This window comes from Salvelinus fontinalis, chromosome 10, assembly GCF_029448725.1.
Source record: "Salvelinus fontinalis isolate EN_2023a chromosome 10, ASM2944872v1, whole genome shotgun sequence".
In the NCBI taxonomy this organism is placed as follows: domain Eukaryota; kingdom Metazoa; phylum Chordata; class Actinopteri; order Salmoniformes; family Salmonidae; genus Salvelinus; species Salvelinus fontinalis.
In genome coordinates, this window is record NC_074674.1 from 35,500,651 (window position 1) to 35,528,281 (window position 27,631).

The following is a 27,631-nucleotide window of genomic DNA, read 5'->3' on the forward strand; positions in this document are numbered from 1 at the left end:
CAATGGGCTGACTGTGAACACTCTGAGTGACTGGTTTGAGGTCAGTGATAAAGTAGTCTACAGTACTACTGCCAAGAGATGAGCTATAGGTGTACCACCTACCGTAGGAGTCCCCTCGAAGCCCACCATTGACTATGTACATACCCAGCATGTGACAGAGCTGCAGGAGTTGTGACCCATTTTTGTTGGTTATGTTGTCATAGTTGTGCCTAGGGGGGCATATGAGGGAGGGAATGCTATCACCTCCAGGCAAGTGTTTGCCCCCCTGCGTGCTGAGCGTGTTATGTTCTTGTCTGGTTCTGGCATTGAAGTCGCCACAGACGAGTACATGTCCCTGGCCCTGGAAATGATTGAGAAGCTGTCTTTATTAAAGTATGGGGATTCTAGTGGGGGGATATAGGTAGCACACAGGAGGTCATTTTTCTCTGTTAAGATCATTTCCTTTTGAATTTCTAGCCAAATGTAAAATGTTCCTGTTTTGATTAATTTAATGGAGTGAGTTAGGTCTGCTCTATACCAAATTAGCATACACCCATAGTCTCTTCCCTGTTACACATCTGGTAGTTTGGTGGATGGGACTACCAGCTCTCTGTAACCTAGAGGGCAACCAGTGGGTCCGTCTCCTCTATACTGTAATGACCTGACTAGATCATAAATTAACAATTGTTCAGACAGAGGATTGAGTTTGCGAATTGACGGTTTATTAAACCAACTTTACACAGGCTACTGTTTGGCCGTAGCCCACGCCAAATAAATGACAGATAACCCACAAGCCAATCGTGACATTCTCTTGTGAAGCCCAGACGTAAAGAGAGAACAAAGGCTAAACCTGGTCTTAACTTCCAATGATCCACCCCCTCTCCACGCCACTCCGCCAACCGCCAGGATGCCCGGCATCAGAACATTCCAGGCATTCCCGTGATTGGCAGATAGCAGGTTGATTGACATGTCGGACCCCGCGAACACTGGGTACTGGTCAGTACAACACAACCACCTACTAGCCTAACACATAACACACAGCTGTCTGTGCGGGTCGCTACAATACTATGTTTCTTGTAGGATGACAATGTCTGTATTTCAGATTTCTTTGATGAAGTACAGGTTCCTACTCTTTAGGCCAAACGCAGATGACCTAAGGCCTAGGATATTCCAGGATGAGATAGTGAAGGCTTTGTGTTCCATAAAGTGTCCAATGTTGTTGGTTGTGTGGTTTGGTCTCAGGACAGTAAGTGTGAGCAGAGCCTGCTGAGCATCTGGTACATGCCATTGGCTTGGGCTAGTGTAAGTGTGGGGGTTGGGCCTGTTTGCCTGCTCACGGCCTGGGCATATGTGTGACTTCTCCAAGTCAGGGTATGAGTTGAGAAACGTGCCTATTTTCATCGAAAGTACTGTAACGACCCTGGTACCTAATGTCACGATTCCAAAGCTGTACAATATTACATATAGCAAGTTAATTATATCACATATTGGAAAATATTTGTAGTATTGTAATTCTTGTTGATGCAATTCATGCTAATATTTTCTTTTTAGCTAGCGCCCAATTGACCCCCATTCACTCCTTGAATGAGAGCTCTCATTGTCCCTGATTCGCCCAGAATGCTCCGCGCGGCCCATTGACGTGGCATGTGCAGCGCACACAATGGACATCAATACGATTGCAATGGTGTTTTCCATCTCTTCTAAAGTATCTCTGATCATGCACCTCTAGTGGTGATTTATCTGAATCTCATGAAGTCGGTTAGCGTTTACAAACTGCTGGATTAGACGAACAGAGGCGCACGAGCGGGATCTGACATCGGTATTAGCTAGTTAAAACGTTACCTAGCTATATGTGAAACATTGTATCTATGACATGCATGTATAATTAACTCAAGGATGGATAAAGTTCAATGACACGTTTGCGATGTCTCTGTAACTATGCTAATAGCTAGTTAACGTTAGCTATCTTAATTCCGCTAGCTGGCTAGTTAGCAACCTGGCTAACGGAAGCTAGCTACCAGTAACGTTACTGGGTTAGGTAACTAGACAGCTAACATTAGTTTTTGCTTGCAGATAATAGCTAGCTAGCTATGTTTCTGAGTTACTAACGAGTTAGCTAAGGTGGCTAACAAAATCAACACATGTCATTAGTTCGATTTTTACTCAAAGATTTGCTAAAAGTAATGCATGGCTCACACTGTCAGTCACAGAAGCTCAGCCTCTGGTGAATGCTATGGCTAGCTAACTAAGTTATGTCCGAATTTATGAATAACTAACGTTAGGTAGAGGAGAGTCAGTCAGAAGTAGCTAACAGTGAATATTTGTCAGCATCTGGCCACTTGCATAGTAGCTCAATCTTTTTGTCTCTAACTAGTTAGTCCAAGTAACTAAAATGTGACCGTCATCTAGGGAGATTGCAGGTTGGTTGCTTATTAGCTAGCTACATTTTATTAACACTTGTGTTCTACAGTGCATCATGTCACGTCCTAGTAATGCCTCACCCAAGCCTGCCATGGGCAAATCAAAACACTCTGGTGGTGGGGGGCCCAGGGGCAAAGGGCTGAAAGACATACGCATCGACGAAGAAGTGAAGATTGCTGTCAACATCTCCCTTGAGAGGTTTCAGTACAGTGAGCAAAAAGGTAACATAAAATGTTAATTCTACTCATGTGATGAAGTGGTGCTTCATGGAGACATTTGGATTATGTGATGTAGTATACTACATTAGTTCTTTTGATTTTACAGAAATGGAGTTTCCTTCCTCCCTGTCTAGTACTGAGAGAGCCTTCATCCATCGCTTTGCACAGTCCCTTGGATATATCTCTAAAAGCAGAGGGTAAGCGATACAACTTCACATCAGGTGTCAGAGCCCGTAGTCTTAGGTCAACCATGGATACTCCTGTTTTAACAGCGGTACTTGAATAGAAAAGTTTGTGTATCCCTCCTCAATATTGTACTGGAAATGTAACTCCCTAAAAGCATCCATCAGGTTTACTAAAGTGTGCTGTGCTTCAAGTCTAAAATCCTTAATTCATTCATTTTCAGAAAAGGATCAAGCCGGACCCTCACTATCAGAAAGAAGGATGGCTCGGAGACTGCCCAGTCCATCATGACTTTCAACCTTTCCCACAATTCCAAGCACGCGGTGCGGAGCCTGCTGCAGAGGTTCCCCATCACCAACAAGGAGCGCACAGACCTACTGCCTCGCACTGAGAGGGGCCTGTCTGTGGCCATTGAGGCTGGTAAGTGGCAGTTATATTTCAGGGTTAATAATGCATTGATATCAATGGGAGACCTTGTCAACCTTTGTTTTTAATAACAATGTACTGATGAATGAATAAGTTATCTATCTGTTAAAATAATGTGTTGACAATTCAAAGTTTTAACATTCTTCTGCCCCTCTTTTTTTTCTCCACCAGAGAGCAGCCGTGACAAGAACAGGACCAGTGGGCGGCTCAACAACGGCATTCCACAGGTGCCCCAGAAGAGGGGCCCATCTGAACTGGACTTCTTCCGCCGCTCGCTTCCTGTGTACGAGCGCCATGAGGAGATCGTCCAGGTCATCAAAGACAACCGTGTTGTCCTAGTGGTGGGGGAGACCGGCTCGGGGAAAACTACACAGGTGAGGGGGAGAAACATTTTACATCACTGTCCACATAAAGTGCCATAAAGAATTCACAACATTTTGTTGTCTGAATTTAAAATGGATTTAGATTTTGTGTCACTGGCCTCTACACAATACCTCATAATGTTAAAGTGGAATTATGGTAGAATTTTTTTAAAACAAATTAATAACAAATGAAAAGCTGAAATGTCTTTAGTCAATAAGTATTCAACCTCTTTGTTATGGTAAGCAAAAATTTGTTCAGGAGTAGAAATGTGCTTAATAAGTCACCATCAGTTGCATGGACTCATTCTGTGTGCAATAATAGTGTTTAACATGATTCCAATTATCTGTAAGGTCCCCTCAGTCGAGCAGTGAATTTCAAACCGATTCAACCTCAAAGACCAAGGTTTGCCTCGCAAAGAAGGGCACCTATTGGTAGATGGGTAAAAATAATTATAACTGACATTAAATGTTCTTTTGATCATGGTGAAGTTATTAATTACACTTTGGATGGTGTATCAATACACCCAGTCACTACAAAGATACAGGCGTCCTTCTGAACTCAATTGCCGGAGAGGAAGGAAACCGCTCAGGGATTTCACCATGAGGCCAATAATGTCTTTAAACATTTACTGAGTTTAAAAGCTGTGACAAGAAAAAACGGAGGAAATTATAGGTACTTCTCAATACTAACCTAATTGAGACAGAAGGAAGCCTGAACAGAATAAAAAATATTCCAAAACATGCATCCTGTTTGCAACAAGGCACTAAAGTAATACAGCAAAAAGATTTAACAAAGCAGTTCACTTTTTGTCCTGAATACAAAGTGTTATGTTTGGGACAAATCCAATACAACACATTGCTGAGCACCACTCAATATATTTTCAAGCATAGTGATTCCTGTATCATGTTACGGGTATGCTTGTAATTGTTTAGGACTGGGGAGTTTTTCAGGATAAAAAATCAACAGAATGGAGTTATACACTGTCAAAATCTTAGAGGAAAACCTGGTTGTCTACTTTTCACCAGACACTGCAAGATAAATTCACCTTACAAAATAACAATAACCTAAAACACAAGGCCAATGGGGTTGCTTACCAAGAAGTTTGTGAATGTTCCTGAGTGGCTGAGTTTTGACTTAAATCTATGGCAAGACCTGAAAATGGTTGTCTAGCAATGATCAACAACTAATTTGACAGAGCTTGAAGAATTTTCAAAAGAATAATGGGCACAGCCTTGAGTCAATACATGTTAGAACCACCTTTCACAGCGATTACAGCTGTGAGTCTTAATGAGAAAGTACAAACCAGACAATATTTGAACATGCTATTATTTAAACAATTCTTCATACTCTGTCAAGTTGTTTGCTGATCATTACTAGACAGACATTTTCAAGTCTCGTCAGAGATTTTCAAGCATTCAATGTTGTCTTGGTAAGCAACTCCGGTGTATATTATATATATTTATATATTTTATATATATTTATTTGTATTCTGTACAGGCTTCCTTCTTTTCACTCCGTCATTTAGGTTAGCATTGTGGAGTACCTACAATGTTGTTGATCTCAGTCATTAAACACTAGAGTGAAAGCACCGCCAGCATTCCAAAGTGACCAAAACATCAGCCAGGAAGCATAGGAACTGAGAAATGGTCTGTGGTCACCACCTGCAGAATCACTCCTTTATTGGGGGTGTCTTGCTAATTGCCTATAATTTCCACCTTTTGTCTATTCCATTTGCACAACAGCATGTGACATTTATTGTCAATCAGTGTTGCTTCATAAGTGGACAGTTTGATTTCACAGAAGTGTGATTGACTTGGAGTTACATTGTGTTGTTTAAGTGTTCCCTTTTATTTTTTTGAGCAGTGTATTATTTTACCTCCCCAATTTCGTGGTATCCAATTGGTAGTTATGGTCTTGTCCCATCGCTGCAACTCCCATACGGACTCTGGAGAGGCGAAGGTCGAGAACCGTGCGTCCTCCGAAACACAACCCATCCAAGCCACACTGCTTCTTGAAACAATGCCCACTTAACACGGAAGCCAGCCGCACCAATGTGTCGGCGGAAACACTGTACACCTGGCGACCGTGTCAGCGTGTACTGTGCCCGGCCCACCACAGGAATCACTAGTGTGCGATGGGACAAGGACATCCCTGCCGGCCAAACACTCCCCTAACGACGCTGGGTCAATTGTGTGGCTCCCCATGGGTCTCCCGGTCGCAGCCAGCTGCGACGGAGCCTGGACTCAAACTAAGAATCTCTAGTGGCACAGCTAACACTGCGATGCAGTTTCTTAGACCACTGCGCCACTCGGGAGGCAATTAATATTTTCACTATGCTCAAAGGGATATTCAATGTCTCCTTTGTATTTATTTTTAACCATCTACCAATAGGTGCCCTTCTTTGTGAGACATTGGAAAATATCTGGTCTTTGTGGTTGAATGTGTTTGAAATTCACTGTTTGACTGAGGGACCTTATAGTTATCTGTATGTATGGGGTGCAGAGTTGAGGTAGTCTTTCAAAAATAATGTTTAACACTATTGCACATAAGTTGCATGGACTCACTCTGACTTGTTAAGCACATTTTTACTGCTTAACTTACCTTGCCATAACAAAGGGATTGGATACTTATTGACTCGAGACATTTCAGCCTTTCGTTCGTAATTAATTTGTAACATTTTCTAAAAATGTAATTCTGCTGACATTATGGGGTATTGTGTGTAGGTCAGTGGACACAAAATCGAAATTTAATCACATTTTAATTCAGGCTGTAACTCAACAGCATTTGGGAAAAGTGAAGTGTGAATACTTTCTGAAGGCACTGTATGGCCTACAAAGGCATTGCATTGGTATGATAAGGTATTACATTTGTAAATAGAGTTCCTGATCATCTAGAAACTAAATGGGAAGTGTTTTGTCATTTCAGATCCCACAGTTCCTCCTGGACGACTGCAGCCGAAATGGGATCCCCTGTCGGATCTTCTGCACACAGCCCCGGCGTCTGGCAGCCATTGCTGTGGCAGAGCGGGTTGCTGCGGAGAGAGGGGAGAGCATCGGTCAGACCATTGGCTACCAGATCCGCCTGGAGAGCAGGTAGGAGCAAAGAGTTTGAGTGAGGGAGGCACTGACTCTGTCTACTTTGGCTGAGTTACTGTGAGGAAATTAATGACTCTGGTTGACCCTTTAGAGTTTCTCCTAAGACGCTGCTGACCTTCTGCACAAGTGGAGTCCTGCTGAGAACACTGATGGCCGGAGACACCACAATGTCCACTGTTACTCACGTCATTGTGGTGAGGTGAAGTTATTGTTGCCCTTTTGTTATCGTTCACTGCCTTGACTGTATGCAGACCTGTCAACCTGCATGCATTTTACCTACCATGCACGCAATTTGAGGTCAAAGTACACTGGTATGAAAGACTACCCAAAAATAGGCAAAAATAAGCTTCTAGTTGGCACATTGTGGTATTTGACACAACCCGGATCTGAGCCTATCAGATGACTTGGGCAAGGAGAAGAAATCTCTAGCTCTCCGCTCTGGCCCGCCGCCATAGTTGTAGTACTAAACTCAGCAAAACAAGAAACGTCCTCTCACTGTCAACTGCGTTTATTTTCATCAAACTTAACATGTGTAAATATTTGTATGAACATAACAAGATTCAACAACTGAGACATAAACTGAACAAGTTCCACAGACATGTGACTAACAGAAATTGAATAATGTGTCCCTGAACAAAGGGGGGGTCAAAATAAAAAGTAACAGTCATTAACTGGTGTAGCAACCAGCTGCATTAAGTACTGCAGTGCATCTCCTCCTCATGGACTGCACCAGATTTGCACGTTCTTACTGTGAGATGTTACCCCACTCTTCCACCAAGGCACCTGCAAGTGCCCGGGCATTTCTGTGGGGAATGGCCCTAGCCCTCACCCTCCGATCCAACAGGTCCCAGATGTGCTCAATGGGATTGAAATCCGGGCTCTTCGCTGGCCATGGTAGAACACTGACATTCCTGTCTTGCAGGAAATCACGCAGAACGAGCAGTATGGCTGGTGGCATTGTCATGCTGGAGGGTCATGTCAGGATGAGCCTGCAGGAAGGGTACCACATGAGGGAGGAGGATGTCTTCCCTGTAACGCACAGCGTTGAGATTGCCTGCAATGACAACAAGCTCAGTCCGATGATGCTGTGACACACTGCCCCGGACCCTCCACCTCCAAATCGATCCCGTTCCAGAATACAGGCCTCGGTGTAACGCTCATTCCTTCGACGATAAACGCGAATCCGGCCATCGCCACTGGTGAGACAAAACCGCGACTCGTCAGTGAAGAGCATTTTTTTCCAGTCTTGTCTGGTCCAGCGACGGTGGGTTTGTGCCCATAGGTGACTTTGTTGCCGGTGATGTCTGGTGAGGACCTGCCTTACAACAGGCCTACAAGCCTTCAGTCTAGCTTCTCTCAGCCTATTGCGGACAGTCTGAGCACTGATGGAGGGATTGTGCGTTCCTGGTGTAACCCGGGCAGTTGTTGTTGCCATCCTGCACCTGTCCCGCAGGTGTGATGTTCGGATGTACCGATCCTGTGCAGGTGTTGTTACACGTGGTCTGCCAATGCGAGGACGATCAGCTGTCCGTCCTGTCTCCCTGTAGTGCTGTCTTAGGCATCTCACAGTACGGACATTGCAATTTATTGCCCTGGCCACATCTGCAGTCCTCATGCCTCCTTGCAGCATGCCTAAGACACGTTCACGCAGATGAGCAGGGACCCTGGGCATCTTTCTTTTGGTGTTTTTCAGAGTCAGTAGAAAGGCCTCTTTAGTGTCCTAAGTTTTCATAACTGTGACCTTAATTGCCTACCGTCTGTAAGCTGTTAGTGTCTTAACAACCCTTCCACAGGTGCATGTTCATTAATTGTTTAGGTTTCATTGAACAAGCATTGGAAACAGTGTTTAAACCCTTTGCAATGAAGATCTGTGAAGTTATTTGGATTTTTACAAATTATCTTTGAAAGACTGAAAAGGGGAAGTTTCTTTTTTTGCTGAGTTTATTTTCCTCCCTGGAGCTGGATGGCAGCTCTCCTCTTTGTCTGTTGATGCATCTGTTGTGTGAGGAAAAAGGGTAGGAAAAAATGGAGAACAAACTGTTTGCCAAATACAATTTTGGAAAATGTATTTGGCAAACAGTTCGTTCTCCATTTTTTTCCTACCCTTTTTCAGTGTTAGTTAAGCACATTTCGTTGAAGGTAGTTAGCTACATCGTTTAGTAAATTAAGCGAGGACACTTTCTTGCCCGCACATCCTTTGATCTCCACAACCGTAGTAGGCGCACGCACATTGACGAGCAAGGTAACATTTGTCGTGTTGTGCTAGTTCAGTGCACTTCGCTATGTGGATGGAAACTGACATGGCAGACAGAGCTATTCTGCTAATACCATCCTCCACAGAAAGTTATGTTAGACTGTTAAAGAATAGTATGGCTATGTTAATAAATCTGTTCTTGATCTACTCTTCATATAGCTGTCTGTCAACAGTAGGCTGCTAATGATGTGATAGTAATCAGTTTACCAATGACAACAAGGCATGCTGAATTTATGGTAGCCGAGTAGTCAGACCCGACTAGATGGATGAGGTCAGGAATGAACATCTGAAACAAGCTCATATAGGCCTAGTCCAGTTGTTTCATATTCCAAATAGTCTACAGTAAGCTAGACTACTACATTGCATCCAGTAATTGAATTAAGCATTTTCTCCCCAAGCAGAATTAAGCCAGTTTACATTTTTTATCCACATAAAGACACCTATTAAATATTATTTAGAGCTTGTAGGAAAGGAAATTCACTGTATTTGTTCAAGTGACACTAAAACTTGAAACTATAATCATTACAGACCACCTCAATTTTCTTTACGATCAGATACAAGACTTCTGTTTTGGCTACAATTGCAGTTACAGGTTTTTCAAAATGGTTCCACCATTGGGGTGCCAGGGTAGAGAAGAGCTTGGACTCGGCTGAACGGGAGCTGCGTTCCCAAAGGGGTAGGAGGGCCAAGAAACCAGAGGTGGCAGAGTACAGAGTACTCAGGTTGTAGGGTTTGAGCATAACCTGAAGGTAGGGAGGGGCAGTACCTCTTGCTGCACCGTAGGCAAGTACCATGCTCTTGTAGTACCAAGTACCCATATCATTATTAACATCATTATTAGGCAAAAATAAAAATGCCTACGATTTGAGCAGTGTGGGTGTAACACGCACACCGCTGCGCTGAGGTGGTACTCGTAAAAATTATTAAAAGTTGTCAGGTCTGCCACAGATAGAACATTGAGCCAGATGTTTCATCGGATGTATAAATCTGAAGCATCTGGTTGGCATTTCCTCTCACCACCAAATATGCTGATGAGGAAGTCCAGTGTGAAGATGGAGCGAGATGGATTTTGGCCGACATTAAGCAAATTTTGTCATCAATGAAACATTTTGATGAATATAGTCTTCTGTTTCCAAAACTAAAATCTGTTATGAACAGAATGGACAAAGTTTTGTAGACTTTACTCTTTGCCAAAGTTTCAAAAAATTATATTGTTTAGGAGTCGAAGGGCAAATTTAGCTATTGCACACACGCACTTCACAGAGTAGGTGTTCCCTAACAGAAATATGAAAACGCATGCTAGAACACGCTAATAAGATCTCTCTAGTTTGTGCTTGGCTCTGCCCACCTCCTTGCTTGTTCTACCCGCTATAATTAATTTGCTCCCATTGGAAACGACAGGCGGTGGTCGATCTTGGGTTAATTATAAAAAATCTCTGGGTCTGGTGCGTGAAATCATGTCAATGACGGAATCCTTTTGCCTGTACTTCCAACCTCTTATCCAATCAGGATGAGGTTCACGAGCGGGATGGTCTGAGTGACTTCCTGCTGACCAAGATGAGGGACATGCTCCAGACGATGCCTAATCTGAAGCTCATCCTGTCCAGTGCTGCCCTGGACGTGGAGCTGTTCCTCCGCTACTTTGGCTCCTGTCCTGTCATCCACAGTAAGTCATCTCAATGTGTTTGGATAGACCACCTACAGAGACGAGAGTGCAGAAATCACGACAGAATCACTTAATCTATTCATTTGAAATTGGGACAGGGATTCACCAGTGAAACCATTACCTGCAAAAGCCAGGTAATTGCAGGGGAAGACCTCTGTATGGAAGGGGCTAGTACTTGTCTTGACTGGTCCTTCCAGCACTGATTTGTTAAGTGAAATTAATAAAAATTAGAAATTATGAATGTATGCTTTTATCTAGTCAAAGGAAGACCATTTGAGGTGAAGCAACTTTTCCTGGAAGACATCTTGAGGACAACAGGCTATTCAAACAAAGACATGAGGAAATACAAAAACGAGATCCAGAGGGGTAACTACCAACCATTGGTCGTTCATTGTTTCTTTGATTTCCACTTTGATGTCCAGTGTCTCCCAGAATGAATGAGTGTATGTGTGTGTCGTCCCTGGCAGAGGAAAAGCAACAGACGTCTTTGACAGAGTGGTGTAAGGTGCGTGAGGGCGGCTTCCGCCAGGAGCCCCAGAGGGAGAAGACCACCTCGGCCTCCTGTGTCCTTCAGGAGAACGACCTGCTGGACGACGGAGGGGACAGTGTTTTCACCCAGCTGGTGAGAACAAGTGGATATGGGCCATTCTCATTTCTCGATATCTATGTTTTTTAGAGATGTGTGTCTTTCCCTTTCAAGACAATTCGATGCGTATCTAGATACATGGGCTCTGATACGATACAGAAACGATAAATTTAAGTTTCAAACTATTCGGTTTGATTAGAGGAACGAATCCATGTGTTACAATTCAATGCACTAACATTTGTTGCGTAAACACATTCATTTTCCATTCTAAATGTAAAATCTGCTGCTGAATGGAGCTCATGTGCTGCACCTCTCTGAGCTTGTTAGACAGCTGTACTGTGTGCTTTAAAGCTATTATCCAAGTTGAAGCTTTGAGGTCCAGAGTTGAGTTTGAGGGGTTTTGACGACTCAGGAGTGAGCTCGTTTTGGCTAGATGTGATACATCTTATGTCAAATTTGACTTTTCTTTGCGGGTTAGGAGAACATACGCAGCAGGTTAGGATAATTATGTTAAGGTTAGAAAAAGGGTTAGGGTTAGCTAAAATGCCCCAAAAAATTATACTTTTATGATTTCATTTGACTAAAGTTGTATCCCTTCTAGCCATGACAGAGTGAGTGAGTTTGTCTTATCCTTTCTTCTTGTCCTTGTTATGAAATTAGCAACTTTACCTTGTATATCTAAAAATGACTATGTATTGAAGATTTAAAATAAAATTACTTACCAACTATTGCTGTTGGTTAACCTGAACAATCAAAATACATTTGAATGTAAGCCCTGATCATGTATTGCCAGATAAAATGTATAGCCCATCTGCTAAAAATAACATAGAAAATTACATTCGTTGTCACTCAATTAATAAAGCATAATATTGCGCAAGCCATTTTACCAAGGTGACTCGCAGATGTGCCAGATAAGGAATAACATGCTGCTCGTGTCGCAAAATAAATGTACACATGTTATTCAATCATTGCACCCACACTGCTCACTCGCGTCAACGAGCGTCTGCGTAGCCACGTGCTGCAAGTCCCGCCTCTCCTATCGCATTTGTTTTTAGGAGCATATACCCACGTGGGTGATTTGAAAGATGAACTGAGGTCCACACTCCAGTTCAGCTGGTAGTGGTAATGCTTTTTAAAGTTGGTTGCCAACTGCCATATAAAGTTCAAAGAAGAATAAGAAGCCTCAAGGAGGACAGATTACTAGAAACAAACTTTTACCCTTTTATCTGTGGATTAATTGTCAGAGTACGTTGCACCTTGTGCATTTCAGGTAAAATAACAAGCTGATGTTTATATCCCAGGACAAATTTAGCTAGCTAAATTGGCATACATGTTTAATGCTTTTCGACCTGTCCCCAAATTAATATAGTTGGTTCAGAGTTCGTTTTGATATTTCAACCTGCGTGTCCTGATCGCGTCTGGTGTGTGTGGACAAAATCAACATGCGCGCAATGGCACAGGCACGCAAGCAGTCTGGTCAGCAAAGCCTACCTCTCCTTGGTCAACGCGCAAAGCTGCACACAACTGATATTGCCTCGGGTTGTTAAGCATTCAAAATTATTAAATGTCTTGTAGATCAATGACTGTCAACACAATTACATGCTTGCTTTGACACTAAAGTAGAGAACCCAGTTGTCACAAAAGATGAGGTATTTTTGGAAGGTAGAAAGTAATTTTGAGAAAATAAATTTAGTGAACCAGCGATTCATAACGTTTAAATCGATTTCCTGACCGATGTATGCTACATTTTGGATCTGTTAGGGGTACCGCAGACCGATGCACTCATATCTTCGGCGTTGGTCCCCGGTTCAAATGTTTATTGGTGAATCATTACATCCTTAATGATTTTGATGTTATTTTCTCCCAGTTGCTTCAGTTATTTTCAGTATTTACTCAGGATGCATCAAAGTTGTAGCGGTATTAATTAGAGAAAGGTAAAGGATTTCTCCACAAAGTGATACCACTACTTATTTTCTGATTATTCACTCTTTACTTCACCAACGTCACAGAGGGTATATTTGCTGGTTCTTACTAAAAGTGGCACTGGGTTTGCTATTAGTTTGATACAAGATGTCTTGTTCCAGAATGAGAAAGATGTGGCATCATTGGACCCGTGGCTGCTGAAGGAGATGGATGCCTGCATCTCAGACATCTTCCTCAACCAGGACGCTGACGCCTTCGTCCAGCTCTTCAATCTCATCCTGAGTGAGAACGTCAGCGGTAAGCTGGGTTTTGTGTGCATCTTTAATTTTGTGCCACAGTTTATTCTTGTATCTACACTACATTACCAAAAGTATGTGGACACCGGCTTGTCGAACATCTCATTCCAAAATCGTTGGCATTTTGCTGCTACAACAGCCTCCACTCTTCTGGGAAAGCTTTCCACTAGATGTTGGAACATTGCTTTGGGACTTGCTTCCATTCAGCAACGAGCATTAGTCGGCGTTCTAATTCATCCCAAGGAGTTCGATGGGAATGTGGTTAGGGCTCTGTGCAGGCCAGTCAAGTTCTTCCTCACCGATCTCGACAAACCATTTCTGTATGGACCTGGCTTTGTGCACGAAGGCATTGTCATGCTGAAACAGGAAAGGTTGTTTCCCAAAATGTGGCCACAAAGTTTTATCATCAAGAATGTCATTGTATGCTGGTAGCATTAAGATTTCCCTTCATTAGAACTTAGAAACCTAGCCCGAAATTTTGTGCCACAGTTTATTCTTGTATCTACACTACATTACCAAAAGTATGTGGACACCGGCTTGTCGAACATCTCATTCCAAAATCGTTGGCATTTTGCTGCTACAACAGCCTCCACTCTTCTGGGAAAGCTTTCCACTAGATGTTGGAACATTGCTTTGGGACTTGCTTCCATTCAGCAACGAGCATTAGTCGGCGTTCTAATTCATCCCAAGGAGTTCGATGGGAATGTGGTTAGGGCTCTGTGCAGGCCAGTCAAGTTCTTCCTCACCGATCTCGACAAACCATTTCTGTATGGACCTGGCTTTGTGCACGAAGGCATTGTCATGCTGAAACAGGAAAGGTTGTTTCCCAAAATGTGGCCACAAAGTTTTATCATCAAGAATGTCATTGTATGCTGGTAGCATTAAGATTTCCCTTCATTAGAACTTAGAAACCTAGCCCGAACCATGAAAAACAGCCCTAGACCATTATTCCTCCACCACCAAACTTTACAGATGGCACTATGCATTGGGGCAGGTAGCGTTCTCCTGGCATCCGCCAAACCCAGATTGGTGAAGCGTGATTCATCACTCTAGAGAACACGTTTCCACTGCTCCAGAGTCCAATGGCGGGCGAGCTTTACACCAGCCAACGCTTGGCATTGTGCTTGGTGATCTTAGGCTTGCGTGTGGCTGCTTGGCCATGGAAACCCATTTCATGAAGCTCCTGACGAACAGTTCTTGTGCCGACATTGCTTCCAGAGGCAGTTTAGAACTCAGTAGTGAGTGTTGCAAAAGAGGACAGACGATTTTTAAGTGCTTCAGCACTCGGCGTTCCCGTTCTGTGAGTTTGTGTGGCCTACCACTTCACGGCTGAGCCGTTGTTGCTTCTAGACGTTTCCACTTCGCAATAACAGTACTTACAGTTGACTGGGGAAATTTGACGAATTGACTTGTTGGAAAAGTGGCATCCTATGACAGTGCTACGTTGAAAGTCACTGAGCTCCTCAGTAATCCCATTCTACTGACAATGTTTGTCTGTGGAGATTGCATGGCTTTGTGCTTGATTTTATACACCTGTCAGCAACTGATTTGAAGGGTTGTCCACATGCTTTTGTTCATATAGTTTCTTATTTGTGTAAAAAATAATGACACCAATGTTATCAAAAATCTATATTTTTGGGAGTAATATTTTCAATACTTATCAGACAGAAATGTCTTCCTCCCCTTCTGCTCCTCAGTGGACTACATGCACAGTGAAACGAGCGCCACTCCACTCATGGTGGCAGCAGGTCGAGGCTTCCTCAGTCATATTGAGCAGCTTTTGAGTATGGGAGCCAGCGTCAGAATCAAGGCCTCCAATGGCTGGTACGGGTTTATTAAATAACTGTATAAATACATCCTATTTTTAGTTACTCTATAAACCATTACTAAGTCTTAAATCTTGATCAGTATTTGGTTTGTTTCAGGACTGCGCTGGACTGGGCCAAGCACTTCCAGCAGGCAGAAGTGGTGGACCTACTAGAATCCTACCTGTAAGAGCACCATTTATCATCATTATTATGAATGACCACATGGAAACCCAGGCATTGTTTGTGGAGGATGATAACAGAAAGCCTAATTTCCTTGGTAGCTCATCCCTGGAGGCGGGGAAGCTGGACGAGTGGTCCCTGGTGCAGGCTGCCACCACAGAGATGAGCCCAGAGGACCAGGAGCTGCTCAAGGAATACCACCACAGCTTTGACGATGAGAGGGTGGACCTGGACCTCATCATGCACCTGCTGCACAACATTTGCACCAGCTCAGAAGACGGTGAGAGATTCTCTTGTCTAGTCACTACTGGATGTCTTGTATTTTTTTACTTTTCAAAATGTTTGATACAAAGTGTCAGTGGCAATTTTCCTTGCTTGTATAGAATGACAAGTTTAATTGAAATATTATCCATGTCAGGTGCGGTTTTGATCTTCCTCCCTGGATACGATGAGATAGTGGGTCTGAGGGACCGTATCCTGTACGACGATAAAAGATTCACAGACCACTCTCAAAGGTACCGTCAGTTAATTGACTGGCAAGAGCAATGTGTCACTCTCAACATAGTTCATAATTGGGCCATCGGTATTTCAACATAGCTCTTGTCTATTTATGTCAATTATTCTGTACATCAATCTGTTTTTTTTTGTTTTTTTCCCCATGCTGTTACTCCATGTTCCTGCTTATGCAACCCAAATGTTGATTTACACCCAACACATTTGCAAGTCAGATTAGTAAACCTCACTAGATTTACAAAAATGGCAAAATAGACCTATTTATACAAGAAATATGGAATATTTGGAGGAGACAATGAAGAGATTTTTTTAGTTTATTTGTCCTGTTTGAACCACATCTAGAACCTCAGATGTGTGTGTTGTTTTTCCATAGGTACCAGGTCTTTACACTCCACTCCAACATGCAGACCTCGGATCAGAAGAAAGTGCTGAGGAACACTCCAGCTGGAGTCCGGAAAATAGTGAGTGTATTTTTACGTCTACTGTGCTGGCTAACACACCAAAGATCAGTTTGACCACTTGGGTCCAAAGTGTTCCTTAAAGCGACAGTCAGCAGTAGAAACAATAACAAAGCGTACCCCCCGCCTCTGTTTCTGTAAAAAACTGAGGGATGGGGCGAGAGAAATGTAACCACTCATAAATTCATAGTTATGATATCACAATTGTAGTTTTAATCATGTTTTGAAGCTATATAGTGTTTGTTTACAAACACAGTAAAACAAGCTTATATTTTGGGTTCTGATGGGGTACGAGACTTGAACTAAGCTCAAGCGCATAAGTTATATTCTCAAAGAATCAATGGTAAATATCAATAATTTATATGTATACATTTTTTTTGTTGCAACTGCTGATTGCCCCTGTAAACCAAAATGCCATTCAACCCCAGCTTCTTGTTCAGAAATTAAGTATTTTCCTCTCTTCCTCAGATTCTCTCCACTAACATCGCAGAGACAAGTATCACTGTCAACGATGTCGTATTTGTCATTGACGCAGGAAAAGTAAAAGAGGTGTGAAAACAAGTCTACTGCACACATTTTACATTGACATTTGTCATTTAGCAGACACTCATATCCAGAGTGACTTAGTTAGTGCTTTCATCTTAAGATAGCTAGATGGGCCAACCACATATCACATTCCTAGTAAGTACATTTTTGCGAGGGGGGGGGTGGGATTATTTAAGATGCTCTTTTGAAGAGGTATGGTTTCAGATGTTTTCAAAAGATGGGCAGAGACTCTGCTGTCCTAGTTTCAGGGGGAAGCTGGTTCCACCATTGGAGTGCCAGGAAAGAGAAGAGGGGAGAGAGACCATGTGAGGACAGGACGGAACCGGTTGACTTGGTGTATGAAGAGGAGAGGGCCTAGAACCGAGCCCTGGGGGACACCAGTAGTGAGAGTATGTGGTGCAGATGCATCGTCTCCACGTCACCTGGTAGGAGCGGCCTGCTAGGTAGGATACAATCCAAAAGTGTGCAGAGCCTTTAGACGCCCTGAGATGGATGGCGAAGAGGATTGGATGGTTCACGGTGTCGAAGACAGAGGATAGATCTAGGAGGATGGGACAGAGGAGAGACAGTCAGCTTTGGCAGTGCGGCGAGCCTCCGTGACACAGAGAAGAGTAGTCTCGGTTGAGTCACCAGTCTTGAAGCCTGACTGGTTAGGGTCAAGAAAATTGTTCTGATAGCGAATGTGTTTTGGAAAGAAAAAAAAGGGAGTCTGTAGTTTGATTTTAGAGGGCTCGAGGGTTGCTCTCTTGAAGAGGGGAGCGATTGGCCATTTTGAAGTCCGAGAGGACGCAGCCAGTCGTCAGGGATGAGTTGATGAGGAATGGGAGAAGGTCTCCAGAGATGGTCTGGAGGAGGGGATGGGGTCAAACGGGCAGGTTGTCGGGTGGCCTGACCTCACTAGTCGCAGGATTTATTCTGGAGAGAGAGTGGAGAAGGAGGTTAAGGCGTAGGGTAGTTCTGTGGGACCAGCGGACTCAATAGGCTTAGCGAATGTCGTCAACCTTTTCACAGTGGTTGACAAAGTCGTCCGCTGAGAGGGGGTGGAGGATTAACGAGGGAGGAGAACTTGGAAAAGAGTTTCCTGGGGTTAGAGGCAGAAGCTTGACATTTTGAGTGATATAAAGTGGCTTTAGCAGCAGATACAGTGGAACAGAAGGTAAAGAGGAGGGAAGGACAAGAGCGAGACGTATTTAGCAGAAGGGAGAAATGATAGGATTGATGAGGAGAGAGTAGTGGGAGAGCGAAGATTGCGACAGCGCATGACTTTCTGGGTAGGGGCTGAATGGCTAGGTTTGGAGGGGAGACAGCCTATAGGGAGGAGGTCAGAGAACTGAACGTGTGGTTCAAGGACAACAACCTCTCCCTCAACGTGATCAAGACAAAAGAGATGATTGTGGACTACAGGAAAAGTAGGAGCGAGTACGTCCCCGTTCTCATCGACGGGGCTGTAGTGGAACAGGTTGAGAGCTTCAAGTTCCTTGGCGTCCACATCGCCAACAAACTGACATGGTCCAAGCACACCAAGACAAAACCTATTCCCCCAAAGATTTGGCACGGGTCCTCAGATCCTCAAAAGATTCTACTGTTGCACCATCTAGAGCACAGGTGTCAAACTCATTCCACGGAGGGCCGAGTGTCTGCGGGTTTTCGCTCCTCCCTTGTACTTGATTGATGAATTAACATCACTAATTAGTTAGGAACTCCCCACACCTGGTTGTCTAGGGCTTTATTGAAAGGAAAAACCAAAAACCTGCAGACACTAGGCCCTCCGTGGAATGAGTTTGACACCCCTGATCTAGAGCATCCTGACGGGTTGCATCACTGCCTGGTATGGCAACTCTTGGCCTCCGACCGCAAGGCACTACAGAGGGTAGTGCGTATGGCCCAGTACATCACCCGGGCCAACTAGCAAACCAAATGCCCAACTGCAGCACGTTTATCACATTTGAGACAGTTTAACTTAATAGTTATAAGAAATCTAGCTGGCAAACATTTTAGTTGAATTCCATACTGTAATTAGATTACCTGGGGCATGCTGCACAACAATAAGTGACTCGAAGCTCCGGTCTCATCATTGTGTGCTTGTGGTGTATATACAATGCCTTCGGGAAGTATTCAGACCCCTTGACTTTTTCCACATTTTGTTAGGTTACAGCCTTATTCTAAAATGTATATTATTATTTTTCCCCCTCATCAATTTACACACAATACCCCATAATGACAAAGCAAAAAACGGATTTTAGAAAATGAATTTTAGAAAAAAAATTGAAATATCCCGTTTACATCGGTATTCAGACCTTTTACTCAGTACTTTGTTGAAGCACCTTTGGCAGCGATTACAGCCTCGATTCTTCTTGGGTATGACTCTACAAGATGGCACAACTGTATTTGGGGAGTTTTTCCCATTTTTTTCGATCGGGTTTAAGTCCGGGCTCTGGCTGGGCCACTCAAGGACATTCAGATCCCGAAGCCACTCCTGCGTTGTCTTGGCTGTGTGCTTAGGGTCATTGTCCTGTTGGACAGTGAACCTTCACACCAGTCTGAGGTCCTGAGCGCTCTGGAGCAGGTTTTCATCAAGGATCTCTCTCTGTACTTTGCTCCATTCATCTTCTCTCGATCCTGACTAGTCTCCCAGTCCCTGCCACTGAAAAACATCCCCACAGCATGGTGCCAGATTTCCTCCAGAGGTGAGGCTTGGCATTCAGACCAAGGAGTTCAATCTTGGATTCATCAGTCTGACAGTTTTTTAGGTGCCTTTTGGCAAACTCCAAGCGGGCTGTCATGTGCCTTTTACTGAGGAGTGGCTTACGTCGGCACGCCTCCGTGGCTTACGTCGGCACGCCTCCGTGGCTTACGTCGGCACGCCTCCGTGGCTTACGTCGGCACGCCTCCGTGGCTTACGTCGGCACGCCTCCGTGGCTTACGTCGGCACGCCTCCGTGGCTTACGTCGGCACGCCTCCGTGGCTTACGTCGGCACGCCTCCGTGGCAGAGTACGGCACGCCTCCGTGGCAGAGTACGGCACGCCTCCGTGGCAGAGTACGGCACGCCTCCGTGGCAGAGTACGGCACGCCTCCGTGGCAGAGTACGGCACGCCTCCGTGGCAGAATAGCAAATCTGATACGTGATTTGTTCCACTATCACAGAAGTCCTTTGATGCCCTGAACCATGTGACCATGTTGAAGATGGTGTGGATCTCCAAGGCCAGCTCTCTGCAGAGGAAGGGCAGGTGAGGCACAGTGTACATCTGAGCCCTACCACAGAGGCACTCTATAGACATATCATAAGGGAGTATCATCTATTATGAAGCCTCATAATGTCTTAAGCCCTCTTATGAATGATTCCTGTGTTTGACAGAGCTGGACGTTGCCGACCAGGGATCTGCTTCCACCTCTTCAGTCATCTCCGCTTTAACAACATGCTGGAGTACCAGGTGCCCCAGCTACTGAGGATGCCCCTGCAGGTACACACACTTCAAGCAGAATGTATGAAGCATACTTTATACAGATAAAGTTATTATAAACCCTTGTATGCAAGCATACCCCTCACACACTCATAAGACAGTGTTGATTGTGGTAGTTAACTCCTCCCATTTCTCTCTCTCTTTCAGGAACTCTGTCTCCACACCAAGCTGTTGGCCCCAATCACCTGTTCCATCGCTGAATTCCTGTCCAAAGCACCTGAACCACCTCCCATCCTCATTGTAAAAAACGCGGTGCAGATGCTCAAGGTAAAATATTTTTTTTGTTTTGAACCAATCATGACCTGAATAATATTTTATCTTCTGTCCTTTATCATTGACTATTTTTGTTATTGAGGTGGAGGGCATCAGTTCTTGGCACTGTGACTCTACATAATGACCATAGATAGAACACAACACTAACCATTAAATTGATCCCCAATCCATAGACCATAGATGCCATGGACCCGTGGGAGGACCTGACGGAGCTGGGCTACCACCTGGCTGACCTGCCTGTGGAGCCCCACCTGGGCAAGATGGTGCTGTGTGCCGTGGTGCTGAAGTGCCTAGACCCCATCTTGACCATCGCCTGCACACTGGCCCATCGTGACCCCTTTGTGCTGCCCTCCCAGGCCTCCCAGAAGAGGGCATCCATGCTGTGCCGGAAGCGCTTTACTGCAGGGACCTTCAGCGACCATATGGCCCTGCTCCGAGCCTTCCAGGTAACGGTGGGAATTTGGGGTTTAATGAAAAAACTCTGTCAAATTGCTGTTGATGTTTAGAGCTAAATGTTTCATTTGTTATTAGCTTGATTTGACTGCCCAAATCGTAATGAAAAGAACACTGTCCAAGCGACATGTTCCTAATTACATCTCTCCTGCTGTGTTGTAGGCTTGGCAGAAGGCCCGCACCGATGGCTGGGAAAGGTCCTTCTGTGAGAAGAACTTCCTGTCCCAGGCTACCATGGAGATCATCATAGGGATGAGGACCCAGCTGCTAGGACAGCTCCGAGCCATAGGTCAGCCTTATCTATCTTGTTGTATGCTCTCCTTCTCAGTAATACAGTGGTTCTAAGGGCTCAGGTGGAGCATGGTGGACCAAGGTTGTTTGTATACTGAATGTATTAATTTGACTGTAAGTGGTGTTGGATAAAGACTAATGCTTTACTGAAGCCCACACAACCTCCAACTGACCCTCTGTGAAATGAATAGCCTTGTGAGTCATCCACATGTCTTGGTGCCCACCATGTCCTGTGTCCCCCCCACCCCCACCCCCACACACAGCACCACTGCGACTCATATCCTGTGGAATTTTCTTTGTCCCTCCCACCTCCCCCTTAAACTCTCTCACACACAGCACCACCACGGCTCCCTCGAAGGACAGCTCCCTCACAGAACATTTTTCAGAAAGAGGAATATTTTCCATTGTGTATTCCACCACCAGGCTTTGTGCGGGCACGGGGCGGCGGGGACATCCGTGATGTGAACCTGAACTCTGAGAACTGGTCAGTGGTGAAGGCAGCCCTGGTGGCCGGAATGTACCCCAACCTGATCCATGTGGACCGTGAGAGCTGTTCTCTGTCTGGGGCCAAGGAGAAGAGGGTCCGCTTCCACCCCACCTCCATCCTCAGCCAGCCACAGCCCCACAAGAAGGTAGCTAGCGCACATCCTCTCTTCACTTACTTGACTGACTTCTTATTTAACTCCTAGTGGAGCAAAGGGTCTTCTTCAGTGAACCCTGTTTAGTGCAGTTTTCTTAAATACAGTAGCTGCTTCCTGTCTTCATCTTCTTTTTTTTACTGTATGCTTACATTTAGTCCAAACCATACAGTGGGGCAAAAAGGTTTTTTAGTCAGCCACCAATTGTGCAAGTTCTCACACTTAAGATGAGAGAGGCCTGTAATTTTCATCATAGGTACACTTCAACTATGACAGACAAAATGAGAAAACAAAATCCAGAAAATCACATTGTAGGATTTTTTATGAATTTATTTGCAAATTATGGTGGAAAGTAAGTATTTGGTCACCTACAAACAAGCAAGATGTCTGCCTCTCACAGACCTGTAACTTCTTCTTTAAGAGGCTCCTCTGTCCTCCACTCGTTACCTGTATTAATGGCACCTGTTTGAACTTGTTATCAGTATAAAAGACACCTGTCCACAACCTCAAACAGTCACACTCCAAATTCCACTATGGCCAAGACCAAAGAGCTGTGAAAGGACACCAGAAACAAAATTATAGACCTGCACCAGGCTGGGAAGACTGAATCTGCAATAGGTAAGCAGCTTGGTTTGAAGAAATCAACTGTGGGAGCAATTATTAGGAAATGTAGGACATACAAGACCACTGATAATCTCCCTCGATCTGGGGCTCCACGCAAGATCTCACCCCGTGGGGTCAAAATGATCACAGGAACGGTGAGCAAAAATCCCAGAACCACACGGGGGGACCTAGTGAATGACCTACAGAGAGCTGGGACCAAAGTAACAAAGCCTACCATCAGTAACACACTACGCCGCCAGGGACTCAAATCCTGCAGACGTGTCCCCCTGCTTAAGCCAGTACATGTCCAGTACAAGTCCAGGCCTGTCTGAAGTTTGCTAGAGAGCATTTGGATGATCCAGAAAAACATTGGGAGAATGTCATATGGTCAGATGAAACCAAAATATAACTTTTTGGTAAAAACTCAACTCGTCGTGTTTGGAGGACAAAGAATGCTGAGTTGCATCCAAAGAACACCATACCTACTGTGAAGCATGGGGGTGGAAACATAATGCTTTGGGACTGTTTTTCTGCAAAGGGACCAGGACGACTGATCCGTGCAAAGGAAAGAATGAATGGGGCCATGTATCGTGAGATTTTGAGTGAAAACCTCCTTCCATCAGCAAGGGCATTGAAGATGAAACGTGGCTGGGTCTTTCAGCATGACAATGATCCCAAACACACCGCCCGGGCAACGATGGAGTGGCTTCGTAAGAAGCATTTCAAGGTCCTGGAGTGGCCTAGCCTGTCTCCAGATCTCAACCCCATAGAAAATCTTTGGAGGGAGTTGAAAGTCCGTGTTGCCCAGCAACAGCCCCAAAACATCACTGCTCTAGAGGAGATCTGCATGGAGGAATGGGCCAAAATACCAGCAACAGTGTGTGAAAACCTTGTGACGACTTACAGAAAACGTTTGACCTCTGTCATTGCCAACAAAGGGTATATAACAAAGTATTGAGAAACTTTTGTTATTGACCAAATACTTATTTTCCACCATAATCTGCAAATACATTCATTAAAAATCCTACAATGTGATTTTCTGGAATTTCTTTTCTCATTTTGTCTGTCATAGTTGAAGTGTACCTAATGATGAAAATTACAGGCCTCTCTCATCTTTTTAAGTGGGAGAACTTGCACAATTGGTGGCTGACTAAATACTTTTTTGCCCCACTGTATATACTCAAACCCTATAAACCCAAACCAACCCTGACTCAAAGCAACAAACTAAAAACATGTTTGTACTTGTTCCTTCATCTCGTAGATCCCCCCAGCCAATGGTCAGGTGGCAGCCGTCCAGTCCCTGCCCACCGATTGGTTGATCTATGACGAGATGACGCGAGCCCATAGGATAGCCAGCATCCGCTGCTGCTCTGTGGTCTCCCCCATAACCATAGCCATCTTCGGGGGCTGTGCCAAACTGCCCAGCACAGCCCTACAAGAACCTGCTGTTCAGAAAGGTAGGGTTAACTGAAGGAAACATCCTTTACTACACGTTGTGTATAATATTTTAATTTAACTAAATTTAAGAATTGAGTTACTCAAGTTTTGCCTGTATTTGTAATACACTTAAAGGGATAGTTTATCCATATTGCAAAATTATTTTGCTTTCCTTACCCTGTAAGCGGTCTATGGACAAGGTATGACAGTAATCCATGCTTTGGTTTAGTTTCCCTGGCACTGTTTTCACATGCTAATGTGAAATCCCAAAAACCTCTTAAGTATCTGACCCTTTTTTTTTTAAATAAATTGCGAAAAATTACATACCCAAATCTAACTGCCTTTAGCTCAAACCCTGAAGCAAGGATATGCATATTCTTGATACCATTTGAAAGGAAACACTTTGAAGTCTGTGGAAATGTGAAATTAGTGTAGGATAATATAACACATTAGATCTGGTAAAAGATAATACAAAGAAAAAAACATGCGTTTGGTATCATCTTTGAAATACAAGAGAAAGGCCGTAATGTATTATTCCAGCCCAGGCGCAATTTAGATTTTGGCCACTAGATGGCAGCAGTGTGTGCGAAGTTTTACACTAATCCAATGAACCATTGCATATCTGTTCAAAATGTTGTATCAAGACTGCCCAAATGTGCCCATTTGGTTTATTTATACATTTTCAAGTTCATAATTGTGCACTCTCCTTAAACAATAGCATGGCATTCTTTCACTGTAATAGCTACTGTAAATTGGGAAGTGTAGGTAGATTAACAAGAATTTAAGCGTTCTGCCCATATCAGATATGTCTATGTCCTGGGGGAAAAATGTGTTACTTACAACCTCATGCTATTCACAATGGCCTACTTAACTCAACCGACCTGCAGGGGGGACACCGATCCCGTAGAGGTTTTAAGTAAGGGGACCGATTTTAGCATTTTTTACGCATCATGTTGAAAACATCTATAAGTGACTTTGTTGAGCTTCACAATCAATTTTAGGTACTTTCTGATGATTTGGACATGATGTGCGAGAAATGCTAATAGCGGTCCCATGACTTGAATGGGATTTGTGCCCCAAATGTAAAAACATTAGCATGTGGAAACAGTGCCAGAGAAACTAAACCAAAGCATGCAAGGTAAGGAAACCAATGTCATGACTGCTCCAAAGAGACTTGTAGATAGGGTTGGGTGGTATATCGTGAATACCTGTGGATTTTTACAATATTGTCTATAATGATAGGTTGATCCAGCGCTAAATAAATGAAAGTTCTCCATATTGGACTACATTTCTGTCAGTTTTTTCCATAAAATAATCATTGGAGAAAACTTTAAAACCACTAAGAATCCATTTGTTGCCATCCTAGGGTCAAGCACTACTCTTTAATATATTTAGAGCTTTTATTCAGAGGCATAAAATACTGTTGAATACTGTCAAACATGAGAAAAATTGTGATATTATATTTTGGCTGTAACGCCCAGCCCTACTTGTTGATATCACTCTCTGCCTGTATGGTCACTAGATGATGTGTATTCTGTAAACAACGAAACCTAACCTCCTATGTGCCTGCTGTAGATGACGTGGTGAATGAGAGCAGTGACAGTGAGATTGAGGATCGCTCCACAGCCAACCTGGCTCAGATGAAGATCGACGAGTGGCTCAACTTCAAACTGGACAAAGAGGTGAGGATCAAGGTTGGTTATTTTGCATTGCTAATATACTCAACGTGCCCTTCAAGCAATACAACTTGGCATTTCATTTAAACTGCAGTTTGCATTTAGTGTTCATTATATTCTCAGCTGTATAACCCACTCTCTCCTCCCTCACTACTTTCCTCCCTCCCATCCTTCTGTCTGTCAGATGGTGGGTCTGGTGTTCCAGCTGAGGCAGAAGTGGCACGGTTTGTTCCTGAGGAGGATCCGCTCCCCCTCCAAGCCCTGGTCCCAGCTGGATGAGGCCACCATACGGGCCCTGGTGTCGGTCAGTTCTACACTCTGGCTTAAATTATGAAAGAAATGCTGTAAATACCACAGTAAAAGGGCCTGTAAGCCTGTTAGCTGTCAAGCCTGTTAGCTGTCCCTGTCACTGAACCATCCATCCTCATCCTGTCTCCAGGTGCTGGGGGCTGAGGATCAGACTGCAGGGCTGCAGCAGCCCACAGGGATTGGCCAGAGGCCCCGGCCCATGTCCTCTGAGGAGCCCCCCCAGACCTCCTCCTGGAGGAACGCCAACAGCAGGAGAACCTCTGGCCCCACAGCCAGCCCTGACATCCCAGAGCTCCCTGACGAACCCCTCATCCCCGCCCCCTCACACACAGCCACAGACAGGTGAGGAGAGGGGTTTAGATGTGTCAGTATGGGAAATGGACCAACTATGATCAAATGTTTTATCTCAGTATTTACAGTACAATGCCTTATAGCAAGGGTCGGCAACAGGCAGCCCGCAGACCAATACTGGCCTGCAAGATATATATATATATATACACTGCTTAAAAAAATAAAGGGAACACTTAAACAACACAATGTAACTCCAAGTCAATCACACTTCTGTGAAATCAAACTGTCCACTTAGGAAGCAACACTGATTGACAATAAATTTCACATGCTGTTGTGCAAATGGAATAGACAAAAGGTGGAAATTATAGTCAATTAGCAAGACACCCCCAAAAAAGGAGTGATTCTGCAGGTGGTGACCACAGACCACTTCTCAGTTCCTATGCTTCCTGGCTGATGTTTTGGTCACTTTTGAATGCTGGCGGTGCTCTCACTCTAGTGGTAGCATGAGACGGAGTCTACAACCCACACAAGTGGCTCAGGTAGTACAGCTCATCCAGGATGGCACATCAATGCGAGCTGTGGCAAAAAGGTTTGCTGTGTCTGTCAGCGTAGTGTCCAGAGCATGGAGGCGCTACCAGGAGACAGGCCAGTACATCAGGAGACGTGGAGGAGGCCGTAGGAGGGCAACAACCCAGCAGCAGGACCGCTACCTCCGCCTTTGTGCAAGGAGGTGCACTGCCAGAGCCCTGCAAAATGACCTCCAGCAGGCCACAAATGTGCATGTGTCAGCATATGGTCTCACAAGGGGTCTGAGGATCTCATCTCGGTACCTATTGGCAGTCAGGCTACCTCTGGCGAGCACATGGAGGGCTGTGCGGCCCCACAAAGAAATGCCACCCCACACCATGACTGACCCATCGCCAAACCGGTCATGCTGGAGGATGTTGCAGGCAGCAGAACGTTCTCCACGGCGTCTCCAGACTCTGTCACGTCTGTCACATGTGCTCAGTGTGAACCTGCTTTCATCTGTGAAGAGCACAGGGCGCCAGTGGCGAATTTGCCGATCTTGGTGTTCTCTGGCAAATGCCAAACGTCCTGCACGGTGCTGGGCTGTAAGCACAACCCCCACCTGTGGATGTCGGGCCCTCATACCACCCTCATGGAGTCTGTTTCTGACCGTTTGAGCAGACACATGCACATTTGTGGCCTGCTGGAGGTCATTTTGCAGGGCGCAGGCATAGGAACTGAGAAGTGGTCTGTGGTCACCACCTGCAGAATCACTC

General features: G+C 44.5%; 1 protein-coding gene across 1 annotated transcript in view; it reads left to right on the forward strand.

The window, feature by feature from the left end:
* The first annotated feature begins 1,671 nt into the window (after positions 1-1,671).
* Positions 1,672-27,631, forward strand: part of LOC129864095 (3'-5' RNA helicase YTHDC2-like) — a 29,111-nt gene continuing 3,151 nt past the window's right edge. The window contains exons 1-27 of the mRNA XM_055936694.1: positions 1,672-1,798; positions 2,450-2,621; positions 2,725-2,815; positions 3,025-3,221; positions 3,399-3,601; positions 6,516-6,682; positions 6,777-6,879; positions 10,449-10,605; positions 10,864-10,971; positions 11,073-11,227; positions 13,276-13,411; positions 15,108-15,234; positions 15,336-15,401; positions 15,500-15,678; positions 15,817-15,913; positions 16,285-16,372; positions 16,838-16,918; positions 20,061-20,143; positions 20,272-20,377; positions 20,525-20,644; positions 20,824-21,096; positions 21,266-21,392; positions 21,818-22,026; positions 23,897-24,092; positions 25,648-25,754; positions 25,933-26,052; positions 26,188-26,399. Coding sequence (XP_055792669.1) covers positions 2,456-2,621; positions 2,725-2,815; positions 3,025-3,221; positions 3,399-3,601; positions 6,516-6,682; positions 6,777-6,879; positions 10,449-10,605; positions 10,864-10,971; positions 11,073-11,227; positions 13,276-13,411; positions 15,108-15,234; positions 15,336-15,401; positions 15,500-15,678; positions 15,817-15,913; positions 16,285-16,372; positions 16,838-16,918; positions 20,061-20,143; positions 20,272-20,377; positions 20,525-20,644; positions 20,824-21,096; positions 21,266-21,392; positions 21,818-22,026; positions 23,897-24,092; positions 25,648-25,754; positions 25,933-26,052; positions 26,188-26,399 — 3,674 coding nt within the window. The 5' untranslated portion in view covers positions 1,672-1,798; positions 2,450-2,455. The remainder of the gene's footprint in view (positions 1,799-2,449; positions 2,622-2,724; positions 2,816-3,024; positions 3,222-3,398; positions 3,602-6,515; positions 6,683-6,776; positions 6,880-10,448; positions 10,606-10,863; positions 10,972-11,072; positions 11,228-13,275; positions 13,412-15,107; positions 15,235-15,335; positions 15,402-15,499; positions 15,679-15,816; positions 15,914-16,284; positions 16,373-16,837; positions 16,919-20,060; positions 20,144-20,271; positions 20,378-20,524; positions 20,645-20,823; positions 21,097-21,265; positions 21,393-21,817; positions 22,027-23,896; positions 24,093-25,647; positions 25,755-25,932; positions 26,053-26,187; positions 26,400-27,631) is intronic.